At 36.5% G+C, this 24,503-nt stretch overlaps 1 protein-coding gene across 1 annotated transcript in view; it reads left to right on the top strand.

Moving 5' to 3' along the window:
• Positions 1–10,279: 10,279 nt before the first annotated feature.
• The window catches only part of LOC107160723 (broad substrate specificity ATP-binding cassette transporter ABCG2-like), a 73,626-nt gene continuing 59,402 nt past the window's right edge, over positions 10,280–24,503 (top strand). The window contains 4 exon segments of the mRNA XM_048797471.1: positions 10,280–10,482; positions 13,714–13,773; positions 14,293–14,407; positions 15,423–15,575. Of these exon segments, the coding sequence (XP_048653428.1) occupies positions 10,280–10,482; positions 13,714–13,773; positions 14,293–14,407; positions 15,423–15,575 (531 nt within the window).

The following is a 24,503-nucleotide window of genomic DNA, read 5'->3' as shown; positions in this document are numbered from 1 at the left end:
GTCCCAACAAATGAGGTGTGATCACTTGCCCCCAAAATCAAATGGAAAAGTTAATGATTAAAAGCAGGAAAGGAACTTTAATCAGTGCAGCTACATGAGAAAGACAAAGGGGACCAGTGTCTCCAGCATTGTCTTCGGGATATTGACAGGAACTTCTAGGATCTACAGACAAGTGGATCAGAAAAAAGCATAGTCTATCTGTCTTGATCCAAATGTGGCCTGAATGATCATTAGGTCAGGACTGATTGGGTGGAGTCTTGTTGGAGATAGTAAAGTTGCTGTTGCCTGGGTGGCAGTTCTTATTCTCCACAAGATGTTTATCCATCAGACATGTTGGTCCTAGAATCCAAGTTGACTCAGAACAAAGGAGAAAGATGAAAAAAGGAGGCAGAGAATCCATTTTTTAAAAAAAATCCCATGTTTAGTTACCCATTGGGTATTTTTAGGGTCCAGTGAAGTCTGGGTCCTTGTTACATTTGTAACCCCTACCAGTTTCAGTTGAAAGTGAGCATGAAGTACAAACTGACAATTAAAGGTTTGTGGGATGCCTTTTCAGAAAATGATGTGGTGGTGCGACTGACTCTGGGTCTTGTCATGTGTTAGTTGTGTCTTGGTTCAGGTAAAACCTTACCTGTATCCAAACATAGGGTTGATATTGGATGGACAAAACCTTACTGAGCATGGGCATTACTATGGATGGAAGAGAAATTTGTTAACATTATTTGAAAAGTATTGACAAATGTATTCTGTCTTTTACTTATTCCCAAGACACAAAGTTTGTCCACAAGTTTGGATGGTTTGCTCCTGTTTGTAATTTTTCTGTGAATAGTTGTGAATAGTTGAGTTTTAATAACTAAATTTAAAAATTAACCAGCTTATTACAATGCACATTTAAAGCAGTACTAAAAAACACAAATAATACAGAAAAATATAAGACCAAAACTTCAGATTTCAAATTTCTAAAAGTATAAATAAGCATCCCCAATTTTCTAATCTGACAAAAGACTTCCCCCTGATGAATTCTGACATAATGATCCCCCAGACCACAGCTTCCCAGGACTCCTGGTCCCCCTTTGTATACTTGTTATCTGAAAGCTCATAGTTAATACACCCAAAGACAATGCTGAAATGCGGTCTCCTTTGTTTCCTGGTATAGCTATACTGATTGAGGTATAACTTTAATCAGTGTAGTCCAGTTGGGGTCCAAGATCTTCATGTCCTAAGCAAAAAACTGAGCAACACACACAGGAGTAGCAGGCAAAGCACAGATTTGTTAAGGTGAAGGTGCAAATGGCACTCTGTAAGGTAGAGTGGAGTGGGCACAGCAAAAGAGGGAAGCTCAAGACTCGACTGAGTAAAAATTAGTGTCTTACATACTGAGCTGTGGGGCATTATTTTCCTTTCCCCATTTGCTTCTATTGGTTATTTTATAACCCCTGATTAGAATAGTGTTCAATATTACTTTAGAAAACCTAATTAGAACACTGTCCACCTTACTCCCATTGGTTGTTGTAGAAGACCAATCCTGTGACAGAAGTTTTCATGGCCATAAGACCTCCGTGGTGGGAGATGGCATGATAATTGGACTTATAAATAGGGACAAGATGCCTCATCTCCCTGTATTGTCCTCCAGTGGCATTTTTCTTATACTCTGCCTCCATAATCTTGGTGTCCCTGAATTCCTGCCTAATACCTGCTTTTCACCATTACTTTTTCTGTTTGGTTTTTGAGGCAAGCACCCAGACCTGATTGATTGGGACACAAAGTCAGTCAGTTGTCAGACTTAGGATTCTGGTAACAACACTTAGGGCAAGAAAAATTGCAACTACAATAAACCATCTTAAGAAGCTCACTTAGATCACTGTTTTATGCATTATAGGATAGCACCAAGGATGTTCCCATTATAGTTACTCAGTCTCCTCTATGTTCCCATGTGACACACACAAGATGTCTTCAAAAGTTAATGCCAGAAGTGTCTAGAAAGTTAATAAGGCTTTGAATCTCCCTCTGGGTCCATTGGAAGTGAGTGACTTACAAAGAAAGAGAAAGGACTACCCAGGCCTGGTGGTGCGTACTGGTAATCCTAGCTACTCAAGATAGAAGCAGCCAGGTTTCAAGTTCAAGGACAGCCTGAGCAATTTAGTAAGACTCTGTCTCAAAATAAAAACAAATGGTGGGAGAGCCTAGTATTTGTGAGTCCTTGGTTTCAATTTCCAGTAGAAAAAAAATGAGGAAATATAGGAAGACAGTCTGAGAGGTACCCGAACTTATCATATCTTCAGCTAGAGGTCAATTCCCTCTGCTTCCCTTTTCCAACAGCACTACCTCAATCATGCCCACTTTGCTTGTACTTTAGGGTGGGGAGAAGGGACAGCAGAATATTGAGAAGGAAGAAGAAAACATTATACTTTACCTCACCCTTTCCATGAGTTTGAGATGGCTTAAGATCTTTAGATCTTATATTAGCCAAATAATATTGTTATATTGTTTTCATGTATGGATACATAACAAAACCCCACCATTATGTATTACTATAATGTACCAATAAAAATGTGGAAAATTTTTCAAAAAAATTCTTTAAGTCTTTTGAATAATAGAAGGAAGTGGCCATTAATGAGCAACAGAATGCTACTGTGAGCATTTGTTTTTCATAATCATTCCCATGTTCACTCTTGGCTTCCAGGTAGGAATTTTAGTCATCACATATGTATAGGAGGAATGTGAGAATCCCTGGGGTCACTCAAAGCTGGGACAAGTTAGGAGATAAAGGCAGAGCTCAGTGGTAGAACACATGCTCAGTATATACGATGCCCTGGTTCTGCCCTGGTTCTGTCCCTACCTTGCGTGTGTGCATGTGTGTGTGTGTACCCCCACACACATACACACACACATAGAGCTTGGGCAAAGCTTTTCCAGGTAGGTGTTATGGTGCAGTATTAATAGATAAGGAAGGTGAGAGTTCATTGGTAACAAAATACTACTGAACTTTGTTAATGTGCACCATGTCTGTCTGTCCATCTCTCCATCTTTTATTCCTCCATGTCTCACTTTGTTCCTAGCACCCTCTTTTATTTTCTTCCTTCCTTCTTTTCTTCCCTTGCCCTAACCTGGTAGTGAGTTTATATCTCTCCTAGTTGTTCATAGAGCAGCTCATGTTGAAGGCCAACAAGGAGGAGGAAACTATAAGCTTCCTGCTCTGTGTCCTTTCTCAGTGTGCCAGAGACATCTCCACAAGCCTGATTTCTAGAGGAGTCTCGTTGTTCATGTCATTTGAATACCAGTTAATTACAAATATGCCATATTAACCAGGATGGGAGATTTTTGCTATGTCATTCTTCACAAAACAATGCTTCATAGAATAAGCTTTGACTGGGCTGTATAGATTTTGATAAGAAAAACTTCAGGAACAATGATGGTAAATTAAGTCCAACACTACACTTCTAATACAAATATTGAAAAATGTTGTTTGTTTTATATTTAATTTTATTTTATTAAGGAGGTGGTACCAGAGATTGAACCCAGGAAAGCTAATCACTGAGCCACATCCCAGCCCATTTTATTTACTTTTTTAAATAATTTATATATGACAGCAGAATGCATTACAATTCTTATTACACATATAGAGCACAATTTTTCACATCTCTGGTTGTATACACAGTATATTCACACCAATTCATGTCTGCATACCTGTACTTTGGATAATAATGATTATCACATTCCACCATCATTAATAACTCCATGCCCCATCCCTTCCCCTCCAACTCCTCTACCCTATCTAGAGCTCCTCTATTCCTCCCATGCTTCTTCTCTCTATCCCACTATAAATCAGCCTCCTATACCAAAGAAAACATTCAGCGTTTTGTTTTTTTTTTTTTTTTTTTTTTTGGAATTGGCTTACTTCACTTAGCATTACTTCTCTAACTCTATCCATTTACCTGCAAAAAACATGATTTTATTCTTTTTTATTGCTGAGTAATATTCCATTGTGTATATAAGCCACATATTTTTATCCACTCATCTGTTGAAGGGCATCTAAGTTGGCTCCATAGTTTAGCTATTGTGAATTGTGCTGCTATAAACATTGATGTAACTGTGTCCCTATAGCATGCTGTTTTTAAAGACTTTGGGGGTATAGATCAAGGAGAGGGATAGCTGGGTTAGCCATTTTATTTCCTTTTTTAAAAACAGAGTCTCACTAAGTTACTCAGAGCCTCACTATGTGGCCAAATTTATTTAATTTTGAAATAATTTTTGACTTAATGAAAAGTTTAAAAAAGTGGAAAATCTGCATAACATCTTGCATAATTAGATTACAATCATCAAAACTAATAAATATCCATTGCAGAGTACTATAGTATTATTAATTAGATTCATATTACTAATTAAATTATTTGTAATACATTAGTTACATACTTTATTCCAAGATTTATTGTCCCTCTACTACCCTTTTTCTCTTTAGGATCCAATCCAGTTTTTCACATTATAGTTCACTGCTATAGATCTAGTTTTCTCCCCCCTATAATAATTTTCCAGCCTTTTTTTCCCCTAAGATCTTGATACTATTGAAGATACCAATTAGTTTATGGGTAGAATTCACCATATTTTATTTGTTTGATGTTTTCTCATGATCACCTTGAGGTCCTGCCTTCTGAGAAAAACACCACAGCAGTACAGGGCCTTCCCAGGCATCATATCAGGGGTGTGTGATGTTGGTGCCTCTCATTGCTAAAGATGTCAGCCTTGGTGGAGGTGATGCTTGCCAGGAGTGATCATCTTCCCCTTGTAATGAAGACATATCTTGGGAGAAACACTTGTGTTATGTCAATATCCTGTTTGTTCTTAAACTTCCACTGATGAATTTTGGCATCTAGTTTTGGAACATGTTGTAAATGATATTATGTCAATCTCAGGATGGGTTTTTAAAAAATGGTTCATTTCTTCTACACTTTTATATTTTCCTGTAAGGAAGAATTCCCCTTTCCTTCTTTTATTCAAATTTATATTAGTATTGACTCATGGGTGTTTATTTTGTTATATGGGTTGCAATGTATTATTACCTTTATTTGATTTGCTGTTCACATTGCATCAGCTTTTGCCACCAATACCTCTTCTTTCAGACTTGCCCTGTGACATTTGTGTGTAATAGATTTGTGACTACTAAGTACATCACCCTTCTCTGCTGTTGGTCATCTTGTTACAGTGCCAGATTCGTGAGGCCAACCTTGGGAAAGGAAAAGAGAAAGGGTGATGATGATGTATAACAGATGTGAGTGGTAGAAACATGGGGTTCAGGGGGCAATTCTATAAACTGTGCTGACCCCCACATGCTTTTGTTTTAAAAGCAATTTACATGAAGCTCTGGCTGGTATTACCTTAAATTTTATACACTACTTAGGTCCTGATTGTAGTTGGCAATTTGGATTCAGCCTTTTAAGGGTAAGGAGATCAATTTTCTAGCTCTTAGGAATTTTTAAAATTTCCCAGCTTATCTCAAATGATGACTTGTAAGAACAATCAGTGTACACATGAGCTGTTTATTTGTCACTGGTAGGAAGCCCAGAACATTTTAGTAGCTTATTAGCTTGATTAAACTTCATCCTGACTAATAATTGACTGTATGTGAAGGGAAGATATAAAAAACATCCTGTTCTTGAGATGTTTAAAATATTCTCAAATGAATTATGATATCTACTCCCTCTCTGACATGTTGGGGCAAGTCTGTGAGTCTGCATCCTCATTCCAGAAATAAAGATTTTAGGCAATAGTTTTTGGCTTTCATGCTTTTCTTGCATGCTCAAAATACCCCTTAATATCCAAAACATTTGAGATACTACCTCTATTTTAGTTTTAATTTCAGTATCTGCTGACTGAATACACAGTGGTAAATGAACTCAGTTAAAATTTAAATCCATATTTAATTTAGTCCTAAGAGCAGTGATGTTATTGATACTAGCAATTCTAGTCCTGCATACATAATGAGACACACATAATCCTTGCAGACCAGATTAGGCTGCTTACTCTTTTATAAAAGGCAAGTGATGTAAAAAGAAAAAATGTATTTTATGCACTTTGATCAAACTGTGGAGAAGTAGCTATATTGCTTTTCTGCTTGTGCCAAAAAGAGGTTAACAGTTATAGAAAAGATAGGTAAACAATATAAGTATAACTAGGCTGTGTTTAACCAGAGAATATGTCAGTTTTAATTTTCTTGACATCTATCTTCAGCCTGTGTGACTTTTTATTCTCATGTGAAACCAGGAGCTCTCTATTTCAGAAAGACTGGGTTTTAGATCCAGTGATGTAAAGCTTCTGGTAAATTCTAACTCAAGTATTCAGCTTGATCTTAGCCTATTCCTCTTGTTTTCCCCTTGTATCTCCTGATTCTACAAATTTCTAATCACCAATCACCCCTCTCTGCTGTTGGTCATCTTGTTACAGTACCAGATTGGTGAGGCCAACCTTGGGAAAGGAAAAGAGAAAGGGTGATGATGACGGATAACAAATATGAGGGGTGGAAACATGGGGTTCAAGGGGCAATTCTATAAACTGTGCTGACCCCCACGTGCTTTCTTTTTAAAAGCATTTTATCTGAAGCTCTGTCTGGCCTAAGATTCATCAGTAAACAACATTTTACCTGCTGGAGAAATGCAGGGCCAAAGCCTCCTTCCTGCTAATAAAAAGAACACAAGTTCTCTGAAGGAGGGATGTTGTGACTTTTATACAGGGCAGATTCCAGGACTCAATGAGACAGAATAATGGAATATTACACAGCCATAAAGCAGAATGAAATTTTGGCATTTGCAGGTAAATGGATGGAACTGGAGAATATCATACTAAGTTAAATAAGCCAATCTCCCCAAACCCAAGGCCAAATGTTTTCTCTGATATGTGGATGCTAATCCACAACAAGGGAGAATGGGGAAGGGAAGAATTGAAATCCATTGATTAGACAATGGAGAATGAAGGGAAGGGATTAGTGAGGGAAATATCAAGGACAGTAGAATTAATGAGACCTAGTTTCTTAGCCTTTTATTTGAATACACGACGAGGGTAACTCCACATCATGTTCAACCTCAAGCATAGGATCCTAATTAGAATAAGTTATAGTCTCTGGATGTATAATATGCCAAAGTACATTCTTTGCTATGTTTATATAAAAAGAATAAATAAATTTAAAAAAATAAAATGTGATCTTAAATGATACTTCTTAAATAAAAAGAAAGAGAGAGAGACAGAAAAATTAAAAGCAAAGCACACTATCAATAAAATTTGTAAGAACAAGTTCTAATTAAAACTGGTCAGCATGGGCCAAAGTGACTCAGAGTTGCTTTGAATTTTTAACATATTGTTATAATATTAAAATGTCCTCTCATGGCAAAAGACCATTTGCAGTGGTGACTTGATAGTCTAATGCAATCCTTCTATCAGTAAGAAGTCAAGAGGTGGACCTGGTGTAACTCTGGAAACTTCCCTGGATCCCCAATAAAACTAGAGGTCAGGAGGGCTGCACCTTCCCTCTCTTCTTTGAGAAGATCCATCGTCTCCTTTTTTCCTGTCTCTTCTAATAAACTCATGCCTGAGCTACTCTGAGCAGTTCCTCTGAAATCTTTCCAGCATGATCACAAAGAACAAGTGACCAAAGACATCTAGAGGAATTTTGGCTCCACAGATGGCCTTGATCTCTAACAATGACTTTCCCTGGGGGTTTCATAAAAAGAGTGAAAAGAGGTGGGATTTGAGTTTGTTGAAGATCTTTCCTATTCCCAGAAAATATATGGATATTCCTCATTTTTAGTAACTTGTCCCCCTTCCTCATTATTTGTATCCTATATTTGTAACCTCTAGAGTCGAGAAACTGTTTTGTGAGTAAATATTCCCCTTCTTCATTTTTTGAACTCTGAATAAAACCATCTCTTAAACATTGATTTTCCATGGGATGAGCTTCCATACCTAGGAAGAAAAACACTACAATAATTTATCATCCCTAGAGAAGTTCATCTAATTCTTAAGGAGATTGCTCCTGACTTCTTGCTAGTGACTATAGTAGTTGTGGTTAATTGTGTTCATAGTAGTTGTGGTTCATTAGACTTTTATTCTATATGGATCTTTGAGGATTAGGGTGTGAGGAGATCCAAAGGGCTGAAATAACTAGATATTATGATATTAAGTGAAAATTCAATTTTCAAATGCAGTTAATTTTCAAATACAAACATAATTTTTAGAAATTGTGGTTTTGCAATAAAAAGCTAAAGGAGATATTTCTGTTAATATTATTCTTTTATTTACTTTAAGCAGAGGAGACAGGCTAGAGCAAAGAGAAAGGTAGGGCAAAAGTTTGTACTCTGTGACTGAACTTGAAGACCATTTTAATGCTAAATGGAATCATAATCTAAATACTGGCATACATGCTTAGGAATCTTTGGGACTTTTCTAGGAAAGGCCTAAGTGTGGGAATTCCTGGAAAGGTTATAGGTATTGAAATTGTTCTTGTTTTGTCTTCTTCTTTTTTTCTTTATCTACCATTGCTATTGGAAATTTGGAATACAAAAATAGGAAACTCACTTCAGGAATGAAGATGTTATGTTTTGATTAAAAATAATGTTAATTATCTTTAGAGATCAGATTTAATTCTCTGGATGAATGTCTTTTGTTTTGCTTGAAGAAATGGATTAATTTACCTAATAGAAGGCAGTAGGAGCATTTTCTTTTAGATTTTTCCCACACTTTCTAATTTTGCACATTTAATATTTTCAAACTGAAGTACACACCATTTTTGTTACCAGTACTGCAGGTTCCTGTGTTCCCCCAAAGTCAAATCAGGCAGGAATACTATTTGGCAGGAACAAGGCTTTGATTCTTAAGCTCTAATATAGGGAAGGCAGCAGGTGGGAATGGGATTAACAGTCATTCAATAAGAAAGAGAAATACACAGTTTGTTGTTGTTGTTGTCGTTGTTTTGTGTGTGTGTGTGTGTGTGTGTGTGTGTTTAATTGCATTTACAGGCAGGCAGAAACTCAGTGATGTCATTTCATATAGAGGTGCAGTCTTAGAGCCCACCTGGGCTCTTTTCATCATAGAAGAAGTAGTCTTCATGGGCTACCTGTCTCATTATCATATTAGGTCTCTGTTCTGTGATATAATTTTAATATGCTAGTAAAGAAAGGGTTATTGTGGTTTATTCCAGTGACTAGTTTCCACACGCCTTTCTCCTCTATAGTTTGGGAAAGCCCTTAGCACTGTGTTAGAGGAAAGTACAATATTAATATGTATGCCTGTGCATCACTGATAGTTAGCTTTATAACTTTGCTTTTCTCAGTCTTCTGTTTCCTGATGTTTGCTGACCCCATAGTCTTAAGGACTGAGTGTGCTACCTCACTTTCCTGCTCATTTCTTTTTTAGAATTTTGTTATTTTTGAAAAAAAATTAGGGGCAGAGAGAAATTTCTTCATGGATGACATTGGCTTTTCAAAAACAAAGCTAGGTTTGTTGCAGGTAACATTTCAAACCTCTTGCACAAGACCAGTTGCATTAATGTCTTACTCTAATTAAATATTTTAAAGGGCCTTTGCAACTTATTTAGTGAAATGTTTTAAATCTACTTTATGAATGTAATATTCAGTTTTTGCTTTAAAGTATGGAGCTTCTTAACTATTGGCTTGGTTTACTTAATAATTTTCATAGTTAATTTAAAATTTTGCTAGAATTTAAATGACCATTAAGGAAATGATTTTCCATTGTGAAAAATTATGATAAAGTTGACTTTCTCAGATGATTGAAGTTGCATAACAACCAGATATATAAAGTCTAGAATTATAAATTCAGAGAGGTTTCTCCTGTGCTTGACTGCTTGACTAAGTTTTTATTCATAATAACAATGTTATAAGTTAAAAAAATGTGGCACATGATGATGGTGTAGGCTATCCCTCAATGTATGTTGTGTCATACTATGTTTTCAAGTACTATGCCAGGCACATAAAATGCTCACCTGTCTTTTCCCTCCATTATGAGTTTTGGGTACTCTTTAATTATCTGGAAATTATTTGGCATCTAATTTTGAGTGTTTCATCTAATTGAGGATTCAAAGGTGTTTTTCCTCCCATTATGGATTCAAAGATTGTTCTCATCATAGTGATGTGGGCTGACAATTAGAAAGTAATCTAGTGCAGCACAGTTTAAAACAGACTTGACTTAAATATATTAGCAAGGGTTTACAATCACATTTATATGGACTATCAACTTACATTGTTTCCCCCTCTACAGAAAGGCAGAATATGTCAAGATGTCTTCCAGTAATGACCAGGATTATATCCCATTTTTACAAAGAAACAACAGTGACCTCCCTGAGATGACCTCCAGTGACCTGAAGACATTTCCTGAAGGGGCTGTGTTAAGTTTCCATAACATATGCTATCAGGAAAAAGTGAAGAGTGGCTTTCTATTTGTAGGAAAACAGTTGAGAAAAAAATTACTATCAAATATCAAGTATGTATATGTACTTTTTTAAAGACCACTTTAATGACCTATCACAGGCTTCACAGGCTTTGCCTAATACCAATAAGTTACTGTGAGCATTTGTGTTTCAGTCTTTGTGCTGGTGTATAGACACATGCTTTCATCCCTTTTGACTAAACTAGGAGTAAAATGATTCCATTTAATGAATTAAAATTGACTCATGAAAATTGACTCATTAAAATTGACTTGTGAAATGCTGACAAGATTTTTTGTAGAAAGTAATGTGACTGCCCACATGCAATTTGAATAGATGTTCAAACATACTGTGGGAATGTATATTTACCTTGCCCTTCACTTTATCCCTCCCACCCTTTTTTTTATTTGTTGGAGCATGGAGGAGTGTGGATTACAGACTTTACCCAGGGCTTTGTGCTCCCTGGGTCATCATTCTCCCCCAGAGCTACACTCCCAATTCCTCTTGCTTATCTTTTTTTTTTTTTTTTACCTGGTAGACTACTGACTCTCCTCTATTCAAGAGTTCACACTGAGTTTATGGCTTAGTGGTGTGCATCTCTACAAAGGAGGAGGCCTTTGTTTTGTGCTTTGTTAGGCTTATAAAATGTAATAAGTCTTGAAGTTTTTATTTTTTTTTTACTGTTACAAACATAGCAAACATTGGTTTTCATGCTTATTTACATTTCTGGTTTTTTATTCATTAGAAGGTCATATTTTTCTGGCTGCAGTGTTTCCAAACTTTCTCCTATCTGCTGGACTCAAATAGTCTCTGGTGTGTGAAGGGTCACTCTCATTATCTTATTTTTTGTTTGTTTGTGTTGGATAGCACTATCATTATTGAAAATGATGACAATATTTCAAGAAAATTCATCAGAATCTTGGTTTTTCTTTGGATTTTTGCTTTTCTGTTCATTGTTTAAGAAGACAATAAGGCAAAAATTGATCATGAGAATTCCTTAATTTTCCTTACTTTCTTAGAATTTTATTTTGCTTAGTTTTTATCCATATCTAGCATTTGAGCTTTCTCTTACCAATGCTAAAATTATTAAAAAAAGGGGGGCTGAGTATATAGCTCAATGTTAGAGTGCTTGCCTTGCATGCATGAGGCACTGGGATCAATTCTCAGCACTAAATATAAATCAGTAAAGAATAAAGGTCCATTGACAACTAAAAATATTATGAAAAAAATTCTCCATTCCAGCAGATGTGTGGATGTCCTATAATTGTGAGGAAAATTCTTCACCCTGTTTGAGAGATTGGTCTGGTTATCTATTTTGAAATAATTTGAGATGTAAAGCTGCATGTGCATAACCCTTTCACCAGATTTCTTAACTGTCCACACTGCACTGTTTGCTCCCATCACTGTGTCTCATTTGTGTCCATAGTTACTACTGGTTTTTGGTAGTCACTTGAGAGCACACTATCCACATAATACACCTTTATCACTACTAAAAAGAAGTAGTTCTTTTAGTACTACTTTCTAGAAAGATGATTCCTGTCCTGTATAATCACTCAGTTGTTTTCTGGAAGCAACCAAGAAATGATGTATCCTCAGAGTGAAGGCAGGAGAGGTCCTGAGGATCACTCTTCACTGTGTTCCTCACATAAGTGACTAACCACCATATCGTGTCTCTGCAGTCTTGTCCAACCTGGTACTTTCTAGTCCCATCCCACTCCAGGTGATGTTAAAACTGAACACCTGGTTATGTTGCTGTCCATCAAACTTCACCATCAGATCACCATTTTCCTCTTTGGACTTGATTAATATGAATGGTGATACTCTGATATTACTCCAGAATCTTGTTCTTCATTAAACTTGAGTTTCATTCCACTGTGGTGATGCCTGTGTGGATCAGCAACCACTATGATAGTTGATAAAGGGTGAGTTTCTATTTTCATTGTCTCATAATTTGCATTCCAGTAATAGAAAAATCTTCATTCATCATTTCTCCTTTCAGTTACTGTATAGACTCATGGATTATATTTTTTTAAATTTCCTTTACTGGGGACTGAACTAAGAGTTACTATACCACTAAGCTACTTCCCCAGTCCTTTTATATTTTGATTTGAGACAGTATCTTTTTTTTTTTTAAATAAAGTATTTATTTATTTATTTATTTATTTTAATTTTTTATTGTGGGTTGTTCAAAACGTTACAAATTTCTTGGCATATCATATTTGNTAATGGCTGCCAATCTTACTGGAGTGAGATGGTATCTTAGGGTGGTTTTGATTTGCATTTCTCTGACAGCTAGAGATATTGAGCATTTTTTCATGTACTTGTTGATTGACTGTATGTCCTCCTCTGAGAAGTGTGAGACAGTATCTTGCTAAGTTTTCCAGGCTGCCTTCGAACTTGCAATCCTCCTGCATCTGCATAAGGAGTCTTTAGATTACAGGAGTGCATCACAGTGTCTAGTATGGATTTGTACTCTATACAAAAACACTTAATTGTAATGCTTCATTAGTATTATTTATCTTCATACTCCTATTGCTGCTGATTTAGTCAGTAGGAAATTTTTCAAGACAGGTTCCTTTTTTTATTTTTTAACTCATCCCGCCACTCTTAATTCTTTGGCATAGCAAGAAGTTCCAAATTTATTGTATACTTGCCTTCCCAGTCCTGGAATCCTCCAGTGGTTATTTTTGTGAAGAATGGTATTGAGAAAACACCATCTGGGTGATTTGAATACTCATTGCTATTCGTGTGTCATTGCTCTGTGCCTTCTAAATGGACAGACCTAGGGAATATATGTATGCAGGTACCTACACACATTGAATATGTGTATTGCATTTGGTAGTATAGCCATTTGGACAATATTAATTCTGCCTATCCAAGAATATGGGATGTCTTTCTATTTTCTAAGTTCTTCAGTTTCTTTATTCAACATTCTGTAGTTATCATTGTAGAGGTCTTTCCCCTCCTTGGTTAATTTAATTCCAAGTACTTTATTTTATTTTTGAGGTTATTGTAAATGGAATAGTTATCCAAAAAGGATCATGGTTTAAAGAATAATTGAAAGGAATTTAGAGGGACCTGATCCATCTTTCTTATAAATATTGACTAATAATAACATCCTTTGTAGACTAGACTTCTGTTAACCATTAAGTTTAGTTTCTTTGATTTGGTGCTTGATTTCTGTCTGCAATTTTTTCAGTCTTCCTTGAGTGTATCATTGCAGAGTCTAAGTAAATAGTACTGCATCTAAAGTAGAACAATAAATCATCATGCTTTTGTGTTTACAGTGGAATCATGAAACCTGGTCTCAATGCTATTCTGGCACACCAAAGTCGAGGGGAATCTTTGTGAGTATAACAGAAAATATGTCTCAACCGCTTCTGTGTAGTTGTTGTGTGATTTTTAAAGATGACTTTTTAAAGCTTTACTAGGGCATAACTAAATAATTGATATGGTGATGTTGGTCATATTAGAAGTGAATGGAGAGGGGAGAAAGGGAATAATGATAAAAGTGGGAAGATGGAGCTGAAGGAATAATTGAAGACAAGAATTTTTTTTTTTTTTTTGGTAAAGAAGCACATTGCCTGAGCTGGATCCACCAAATTCAGACAGCTAGAAGCTCATTTGGGAAGACTGTGCTGGATCAGCCAACATGGCTTTGCTTATATACTTTTGGGTTTTCTTGTAACAATGACAACAGTAACAACAAAAAAGATGATGAGAATTTAAACATACACATGGACATATAAATAATTTTAGTTAAACCTCAGATTTCTGGAGTAGTAAATTTTCTAACTTTAGCAGAATATGAGAGATATGGCCTATAATGGAGGAGAGAAATCTGTAACATACATGTCCTTTGATAGGTTGCTAAATATCTTAGCTGCAAGGAAAGATGCATCTGGATTATCTGGAGATGTTTTGATCAATGGAGAACCTCAATCTGATAATTTCAAATGTAATTTGGGTTATGTGGTTCAGGTAAGAATTTGTAGATTTGCCTTTTTTGTTTCATCTGTATGAGAATACTCTTTATTTACAGCTTATTGTGCTTCTAGTTGTTTATGTGACATGCTCACATAACCAATATTCATTCCACCAGCTTTCATAATCTTCCATCTCAGAGTTAAATGTAAAAGCAACGAGGACTTGGAAAATGACCCTGTTGGACAATGGTATCAATTCTGGCTTGTGTATAATTTACAAAAGGGTCCACAGTTATCCTTTTTACCCTTCTAGCATTTTTTCCTTCCCCTAGAAGATGTGTTTGCAAGTCCTTGTACAAAGCAACATGGCTATATCTGGTTCTAGTGGGCATGATTACCTGGGCTCAAACCTGGTGTGCAGATTGAGAATGAAAATGACTTCCTTGGACTCTGCAGCTATCTTTATGTGGGTCACTGCAATTGGTATAGTTGAAAGTTTACTATTAGCTTGAACTTTACCTTGGTTATGTTATTTTTATAGATAATGGATTAAGTTACATATACTGAAATATAACTGAGGAGATTAAAATGAGACAGAAGAAGACACATGTACAGGGAAAATTACACTCAACTTAGAAGATTAGTGAAACAAAGTCCCAGAGAGGAGTCAGTCCAGCCTGGAGCAGATTTATGATTAAGCATTTAAAATCATTAAAGAGTAAAGAAACAAGTATGAAATAGGGAAAACTGAATGGAAATCAAATGATATTAAATATTATCACTAACAAATTTTAGGTATGATAATCATATTGTGGTTATGTTTTATATACATATAGAAGTATGTACTATGATGTCTAGAATTTTCTTCAAATTATAGATGAGACAACACTGATCATGAGTTTATAATTACTGAAATTGAATTTTGAAGATGTGGAGTTTATTATATTATTCTGTCTATTTTTAAATATGTTTGGCAATTTCCTAATGGAAAGTGAAAATAAAACATTTTTTGGTAAAAGGAAAATGTTGATTTCTAACTTCAAAAAATAACAAAAAAAAATTGTGTTTAGGATGATACCGTGATGGGCACCCTGACAGTGAGAGAAAACTTACAGTTCTCAGTGGCTCCTCCGCTTCCAACAGCTATGACAAATCATGAAAAAAATGATAGGATCAACAAAGTCATTGAAGATTTAAACCTGGATAAAGTAGCAGATTCCAAGGTAGTGTGAAAATACCTGATAGTATCATAACCATGAAAGATGACCTTCTGTGTAGATGCTGTGACCTAAATGTGTGTTCCCCAAAATGTGTGGGGTCAAAAGTGGCTGCTTTCTGTAATGATGAGAACAATGACTACTTACAAACTATGAAGGTGGAAATTAAGTGGAAAAATACTCTTAATAATGGTTGTATCCTAGGAATGGAGTGTGGTCTGGTGTGGGGAGTGTTCCTCACAGGACCCTTTCCACCCTCATTGTTAAGTCATGGCTCATTTGATGTCTTTGAACTAACCCTTCTTCTTCCTGTTTCTCTTCCTGCTATTAACTGCTGTTTTTCTCTTCCTCCTGGGGCCTTTGTTCCATGACTTTTTTGAGGTATATTTCTGGAATCAATAAATGACAAGAATCCAAGGATTATTGCTTTGTATGTTTAACTTTCCTATAATTTGTCTTTCAAAATTGTATTTTGTCAAATTATAATTTACTTTTTTTAAAGAGAGAGAGAGAGAGAGAGAGAGAGAGAGAGAGAGAGAATATTTTTAATATTTATTTTTCAGTTTTCGGCGGACACAACATCTTTGTTTTGTATGTGGTGCTGAGGATCAAACCCAGGCCGCACGCAAGCCAGGTGAGCGCGCTACCGCTTGAGCCACATCCCCAGCCCTATAATTTACTTTTAATTCATATAGTCACCAAGATATTTTGTAGCCTCTCTTTGTCAGTTTTCTTATCCCCACCTCACTCTCTCCTTTCTTTCCTTTCCTTTGCCAGTCCTATTTCCAGATCTATATTCCAGGCTTCTTTAGGTTTGAGAGGTACAGTTGTGAACAGTGTGACAAACAGTTAATGCCTACTTAGGGATCAGAGAGAAAAATTGAGTGGAATGCATCAACTTAATACTCACTATTGAACAGTTGAACAGTCTGTAGGCAGGGATTGCTGAGCAGACATTTCAAGCTGTGTGTGATAATGAGGTACTTAGACTATAAATGGTTCACCTCCTTAAGAACTCCCAGACTTAGAAGCAATGAAAGTTGGGGTTCTACTGGCTGATGCTTCCTATAGTACTTGTGGATATTCTTGCATGTGAAATATATTTTTTATGGAAGAATAACCCTAGGATGCCACTATTTACCATTTATTTTTTGTGTACTGTGTGATTGAGTTGTCTTTGCTTTTTGTCTGTTTATTGATTTGACTATGAGTTTCTTCTGTGGAATTCTATTCTATTCTTTAACATTAAGCAATCACTACCCTAAATTTCTTGCTTATATTTGCTGGAAAAATATGCAGAGGCAGTCACTGACTGCCTATGTTCAAATAATCTAATTGAATTCAATAATTCAATTTTTTTTTTTTTTTACTTTTGGCATTTGCAGGTAAATAGATGGAGTTAGAGAAGATAATGCTAAGTGAAGTTAGTCAATCCCCAAAAAACAAAAGCCAAATGTTTTATCTGATATAAGGAGGCTGATTCATAGTGGGGTAGGGAGGGGAAGCATGGGAGGAATAGACAAACTCTAGATAGGGCAGAGGGGTGGGAGGGGAAGGGAGGGGGCATGGGGTTAGAAATGATGGTGAAATGTNATATATATACATATATATATATATATATATATATATATATATATATATATATATATATATATATATATTTTACCTATGAATATTTGTTATGCACCTAGAACAAACAACAACATTGCCTTCCTTGTTTTAATACCATTATCGACTAACACAATGAGTAATGTATTTACACCATCATCTATATGGAGTTCATATTAATTTGGACTCATTTTCCAAATTGTGTCCAAATGTCTTTTATAGTTCAATTGTCAATAGGACCTTTGTTTGAATCCTGTTACGGGAGTCTTTGGGAACTCTGAATTTCATAATTGCTTCTAAATTTCTGCCTACCTAAAACCTTCCTTCTCTACTCACACACAGAATGACATTGACTCATTCAAATGAATGAGTCCATTGCCCTGTTGAGTAACCTGTATTCTTTTAATTCTGAAAAGGTAAAGTAGAAATTCTGCATTCAGTTAGGGCATGGTCAATGTCAGTCTGGAAAACCTTATAGAAACTGAAAAGGTGTCACTGTGGTATGGTAGATAGTGAACATTTCCTGGCTCTAAATGTTCCTATTTTTGGTAAGTCCACTTGGGGACTTTTGGTGAAAACAGTGTGGGAGATTGTTAGAAGTCTAATAAATCACCATAAAGTTTTCCCCTTTTCCTCTCCTATCTTTCTCTCCCATTTTAGGCTATAATTTCACTATGTCAGGGCAATGACTCTTCATGTTCCAATAGACTATATTAAACCTAAATATACTTAAAAACATGCAGGACTGTTCAAGCATGGGATTCACAGCCAGTCTCGGCACTTACTTAGCAGCTCTGCTCTGACCCTCAGTTTATTCACTTTTAAGAGAAACTTCTTTCTTCTCCCCCGTGTTCATCTATTTGTTGCTCATAATAATTAGGACAATGAGATAAAGTTTTTCTGTCAGGACTGTTCAACAATCATAGTGACTGTGCCATTCTTGTTGATAATGTAATAATCTGTGCTTTAGGTTTTATCTAGGGGAGAAAGAAAAAGGACCAGGATAGCAATGGAGCTGATCACAGATCCTCCCATCTTGTTCTTGGATAAACCAACAATTGGTTTAGAGTTGATCACTACAAATGCTGTTCTTTTGCTCCGGAAAAGGTAAAGGCTATGGGAACATAGTTCTTTCATTTATTCAATATATGATTACTTCTGTTTACCAGATATTCTTGGTTCAGGGAATTCAGAATACATCAGCAGGCTTTCTCACTTCTTTGTTTCAGGGAAATTATAAACAAACAAAGAAATGTTATCGAGATTGATGAAACAAGTATGTAGGGAAGGAAAGTGGTAATGGGGTTGGGAAGCTGTTTTAAATAGCAGGAGGGTCAGGGAAGATCACAAGCATATGATGGGTGAGCTGGAGTGAGACCTGATGTATCTGCAGAAAAGAGTTCTGGGTGGAAGGAGCAGCCAGTAGCCCTGAGCAAGAGCATTCCTGGTGTGTGTGGAACATCAGAGATACCACAGAGACAGAACCTAGTAGAGAAGAGGAGAGGAAACTGGATGATTTTGATGTTAAAAACAAAATACAACAGACTGGAGGCAAACAACAGAAATTAATTTTCTTCTAGCTCTGGAGGCTGAAAGTTGATATCAAGATATTCCACAAGGTTGTTTCTTCCAAGGCCTCTCTTATTGGCTTGTAGATGACCATCTTCTCCCTCTGTGCCTGTTTCTAATCTCCTCTTAACTGGACACCAATGAGATGAGGACGCTCAAGGTTCTCATGCAATCGTAATGACCAATTTGAAGACTCTTATCTCTAAAAGTAGCCACATTCTGAGATGCAGGGGGTTAGGATTTTAGTATGTGAGTTTTGGAAAAGCCATAATTCAGCCACTCAGAGTTAGAAATGATGTGAGATGAAATTGGGCTGGCCTAGCTCTCCTAGGCCAGTGTTAAATATATGGCTTTCTATTTTTTTTTGCTAGGGACATGGGGTCATTTTTTGTCTTGTTAAAGATACAATAAGCTTTAATTTGCCATTCTAGAATTGGGAACAATGAATTCTCAATGAACTGAGCAAAGGGGGTTAGCTTTATAGGAAGAAAAGGGCAGAAGAAAGAAGAAAGCATATAGCAGATAGATTATTAGAAAGTTACTTTCCTTAAGGGGTTAAACAGAGGGGCCTTCCTTGTAATGCAACTCAGGTAATATAGAGCTCTTATGATTGGTTACTGAGAATCTGATTTTGGAAAACAGACCCATTTAAATCTAGTTTGATTACCTTGCTCTTAACACAGAAGACTCATGGAAGCATTTTGAGCATATCAGAGCAGGGCAATGGCTATAGGGAAGGCTGTGAGGTTAGGATAGGATGAGTGAAGGACTCTAAGAAGGAAATGTTAAGGCAGGATGGGGTCTGGACTAAGGTGCTCATGCTGCAGTTGTGAGAGGAGCACAGGTTCTGAATCTGTTTGAGGCTGGAAAAAAACAATCAGTTTGGGAAGTGGACATGGGCTTTGAGAATTGAGAGAATGATGCCTGAGATTTGGGGCATGATTAAGAGGAAGAATGAAGCAGAAGAAATGACACTAGTTTTTCTTAAGAAGTGAAAACTGTGGAGCTGGTCATGGTGGCATATGTCTGTAATCCCAATAGCTTGGATGCTGAAGCAGGAGGGTCATGAGTTCAAAGCCAGCCTTAGCAATTTAGTGAGGCTCTAAGCAACTTAGCAAGACCTGTCTCTAAATAAAATATAAAAAAAGGAGTAGGGATGTGGCTCAGTGGTTAAGTGCCCTTGAGTTCAATTCCCAAAACAAAAAGAAAACAAATGCAAGACTCTGACAGGAAAGCTTATAGGAAACAACATTTCAAAAGTTAACTTATTTGAAAGTATAAAAAATAATTTCAAAATTATAAGATGGCTCCAAGTATATTACAAATAAAATCCACTCTTCTCTCCTAGACTCTCCAATTGTTACATTTTATGGCATTTTCTTGCCCTCCATGTCTCTGATCACCATTACATAGATTTTTTTACTTTACATCATCCTCCATCACAACTGAATAGTCCTTAGTTTAAACTCCAAGATATAAAGATGCTGTACCATGGCAATCTTCCAGTGAGGAACATAACAATGACAGCTTCACAATAATTGAGTCCTTCAACTCCAGTCAGATGTCACAAGCTCACCCTGCTTTCTTTCTCTCTCAGGATTCTGAAGAAACATGTATTTCCTGGATGTTTCATTTTTTTATCCTCTAATCTGGAAAAGATGCTCAGTCTTTCTCTGGCTCTCATGTGGTTGAGTTAGGACATTTCATGAGTGACCTTCTGATGGACTATTACAGTTGCTTAGGCTGACTCAGGCATGAAACCATGCTGAGTTTCCAGTATAACACACCTGAGCTTCACCCACCACAGCTGGTGTACACCTCCATCATCTGATCACATTGGTGTCTGCTGGACTTCTCTTCTGATAAATTACTATTTTCCCCACACTGGAATAGATTAGTATATTATTGGGAAATAAAATAGGCTATTATGCCAAATTCTGTTCCTCATCAAATGTCCCCCACCAATTTTAGATGCACCCAAATCTCCTGCTCTTGTGGTAGCTGCCTAACATGTAATTGTTGACAGTGTATCTAAGAAAAAGATGTTTCTTTTTCCCTATTCATTTCCCATATGATTTAGTGAGTTGGAATCTCTATTACTCCTTGTTTTATTGATCAAGTTGATCCTGATTGGGTCTCTTAGAGCTAATTCAATGTGGCTTTGCCAGGATATAATACAAATGGACTCCAGTCCCGTTCCCCAAACAATCCTCACTTCCATCTGAAACTCATGAATGTAATCTTTACTGTCTGCACTCCTATGGGCATTCTGGTCTTCTGACCTCCCACCAGAATTGTTCAATAAGCTCTGTTTAAAACATCTTAAGGCTTCTGTAGCTGTCATCACCAAACCTTTCCAGATTTCTCCTGCAAATCACTTCCAAAGGCTTCTTAACCACATGGGTAGGCACAGTCACAGCAATGACTCCTCTTCTTGGTACATATTTTCTGATAGTCGACTTTTAATCACTGTGATAAATACATGAGAAAAGCAACTTTGATGAGGAAAGATTTACTTTTACTAATGTTTCCAGAGGTTTCAGTTCACCTTTAGTTGGCTCCATTACTTTGGGACTTTGATAAGGCAGAACCTCATGGCAGAAGGACATGGCACAGGAAAGCTGCTTAGCTCAAGACATCCAGAAAGTAGAATGAGAGAGAAAGAGAGAGAGGGGGGCAAGGGAAACATAAAAAATAAAACCTACTTCCTCCATCTAGGTCCCATCTCCCAGTAATTTATTCATATTTTAATTAATCACATGTATTAATCCACTAAGGAGATTATAGTCCTCATGAGCCAATAATTTTCTAAAAGTCCCACATCCCAACATTGCTACATTGGGGACCAAGTACTAAACATATGAATCTGGGGAAGGAAATTCTTCAAATCCAAACCATTACAGTGCTCTTTTCCTGAAAGTTCATTATTTAACTGGTTGTACTGTCATCTAGTTATTCTGTCATTTCAATATTTTTTGGAAAGTACCAGTATTACTTTCTTCTTGATCATAGAACCAATTGTGGTTTTTCTATGTTGACTTGGCAGTGATCTTGCTCTGCCTTGATGAGGGCTCATGAAGATGCTACATCACCTTCTAGAAACATCATATTTAAGATTTATGACTTGAATGGGTGTGAATAATAGTCAATAGAATGTGTGGTTCTAAATTCATCTTTAATGAACCAATGTTTCTGAGCTGCCTGGTTCTATTTTATATTGAATTATATGCTTTTTAAAAATGGCTCCAAAAATCTACTTAAAGACATTTGGAGATGATCATATGTGTTTCTTCATGACTCCAAATGCAGTAGTGAATACTCACTAGCTGTTTTTTTATTTGTTTATTTTAATCTCTGTCATTTAATTATAACCTGGGCTTAGGTTGTGGCTCAGTGGTAGAATGCTTGCCTAGCAAGTGTGAGGCACGGAGTTCAATTCTCAGCATCATAAGTAAATAAATAAATAAAATAAAAGTCCCCCACAACTAACAATCTATTTTAAAAATAAAATAAATCTAACCAAGCATGTATGAGTCTGGAGAGTCCAGTGGAGATGAATTTGAGAGTCAGACTTCAGGCTCTCTTCAGATGATTGTGCCAAAAGAAGCTGAGGTGGCAGTTCAGGTATAACCTGCTGGTCATATTCTCAAGAATGCTGCTCCATATTCAGAATATGGCAGCATGTGAGATGATCATTTGCACCTCCATATTCAGTAGGCAGAGAAGCAGTATTACTGACATGCAGAGGTAAGTTTCAGCAGTCCCTAAGTGAACTCAAAGATCACACTGTACCCAGGCCTTTAATACTTTTTTTCTGAACCTAGTTTTAGTAGAAGTACTGGTAAACACCAGAGCATATTGATAGCTGTTAGAGTTTCATGATTTATGAAATGCACACATGTATTGCTGGCAGAAAGAATATTGTTGAAAGTCTGCATGAATGAATAGGATGAAAGAAATTACAAACATGTGAGGTAAGAAGACAGCAAGAACAGAGGAGGGAGAAGTTGTAAGATTCTGTCTTCCCTAGCCTCATTTCCATCACCCTCTGGAAATGAGCCCTCTTTACATTACAAGACCATTAGGCTGAGTTCTTGGGGTGTTTTCTTTTATAGGTTATTCCTGTGAGCCCAACAAAAACCCTGCTGACTTATTCCTGGACGTCATTTATGGAATTTCCTCTGCTGTGGTATTAAACAGAGAGGAAGAAGACCATAAAGATATGCGAATCTTTTAGATTCACAGATATTTGCCTAATCGGTTTGACCAAAGCTAAGTAATGTGGTGGCTCATTAAAACTTAGCTTTGTGAATTCACGTGAATGCCATGTTCTGATGCCAGCCAATAGATAGACTTTATTGTCAATGAGTGCTGTGTTTTATATTCTATTTATGAATGAGCATTTATATGATGCTGTTATTGTAAGAGGAAAATTCACTAAAAATAAATTTACTCATTATTTATTGTATTTTTTTTTTGAGAGAGAGAGAGAGAGAGAGAGAGAGAGAGTATTTTTAATATTTATTTTTTAGCTTTCAGTGGACACAACATCTTTGTTTGTATGTGGTGCTGAGAATCGAACCCGGGCTGTACGCATGCCGGGCGAGCGTGCTACCGCTTGAGCCACATCCCCAGCCATATTTATTGTATTTTTAAAATAAAAATTTGGTACTTTATGTATTTTCTCCTAGTAGAAAGCAAGGACAAGGTTTTATACTAAGAAATATAACTCTTTGTGGTAAGAAGTCTATTTCAAGAACAAATTGTTAGGGAAAGGTCAAGTGAGTTTTCTCTATCCATATGATTATGGCAGAAGTCTGGCCAATTAGCTCTGTTTACTAATGTTTACATCAGTGACAACACTTGTGACAGCTTTAGAATAAAACTGTTATCTCATAAATTAGTCACAGAAAATTGGGTTAAGTCAGTTCTTGTCTGCTAGTAATATTTGCTTTCTTTATCTATTTTTTTCTAAAGTCAGCCACAATGAAGAACTTCCTAAGAGAGAAAAAACAGTCACAAAAACATTAGCTGAGTTTTATGCTAACTCCTCCTTGTACAAAGACACAAAAGCTGAATTAGAAGGCCCCCCAGGTGGTCTTAAGAAGAGGAGCCCAGCCTTCATGGAAACCACCTATGTCACCTCCTTCTGTCACCAACTCAGATGGATTTCCTGGCATTCATTCAAAAACTTGCTGCCTAATTACAAGACCTCTATATAGAGGGTAATCTGAATATGCCATCAGAATATGGCAGCATGTGAGATGATCATTTTTCTGTGAGATTCTTATGTGGGAGCAATTGGGTTCTGATATAGTCTACTTAAGAATTATGAGTATTTTCTTTTCTTTTTCTTATTTCTAATGTAAGAATTTTCACTTGAAGCTTCTTAAAGTGTAAAATAGTTGCCTAATATGTTGGTACATGCCTGTATTCCCAGCTACTCAGGAGGCTGAGGTAGGAGGATCACAAGTTAGAGACAAACCTGGGCAATGTAGCAAGACCCTATGCAAAACAAAAAGTGCTGGGGATGTGGCTCAGTATGAGCATATTTGCCTTGCATATGTAAGATCCTGGTTGCAATCCTGATTATGGGAAATGGGCAGGTAGAAAATGTGCATGTTTCCTGGCAGAAGAGTTGAGAGCTCAGTTGAAGTCATTCCTCTTAGCTGCGTGGACTTCAATTTGTTCCCAGATCAACTTTGCCAGGTGTCTGCATTGCTTTGCTACTATGTTGTAGGACATTCATAGGTCCCA

Source organism: Marmota marmota, unplaced genomic scaffold, assembly GCF_001458135.2.
Source record: "Marmota marmota marmota unplaced genomic scaffold, marMar, whole genome shotgun sequence".
Lineage (NCBI taxonomy): Eukaryota > Metazoa > Chordata > Mammalia > Rodentia > Sciuridae > Marmota > Marmota marmota.
Note: the sequence above shows the minus strand (reverse complement) of the source record. Positions and strands in the feature narration are given on the sequence as shown.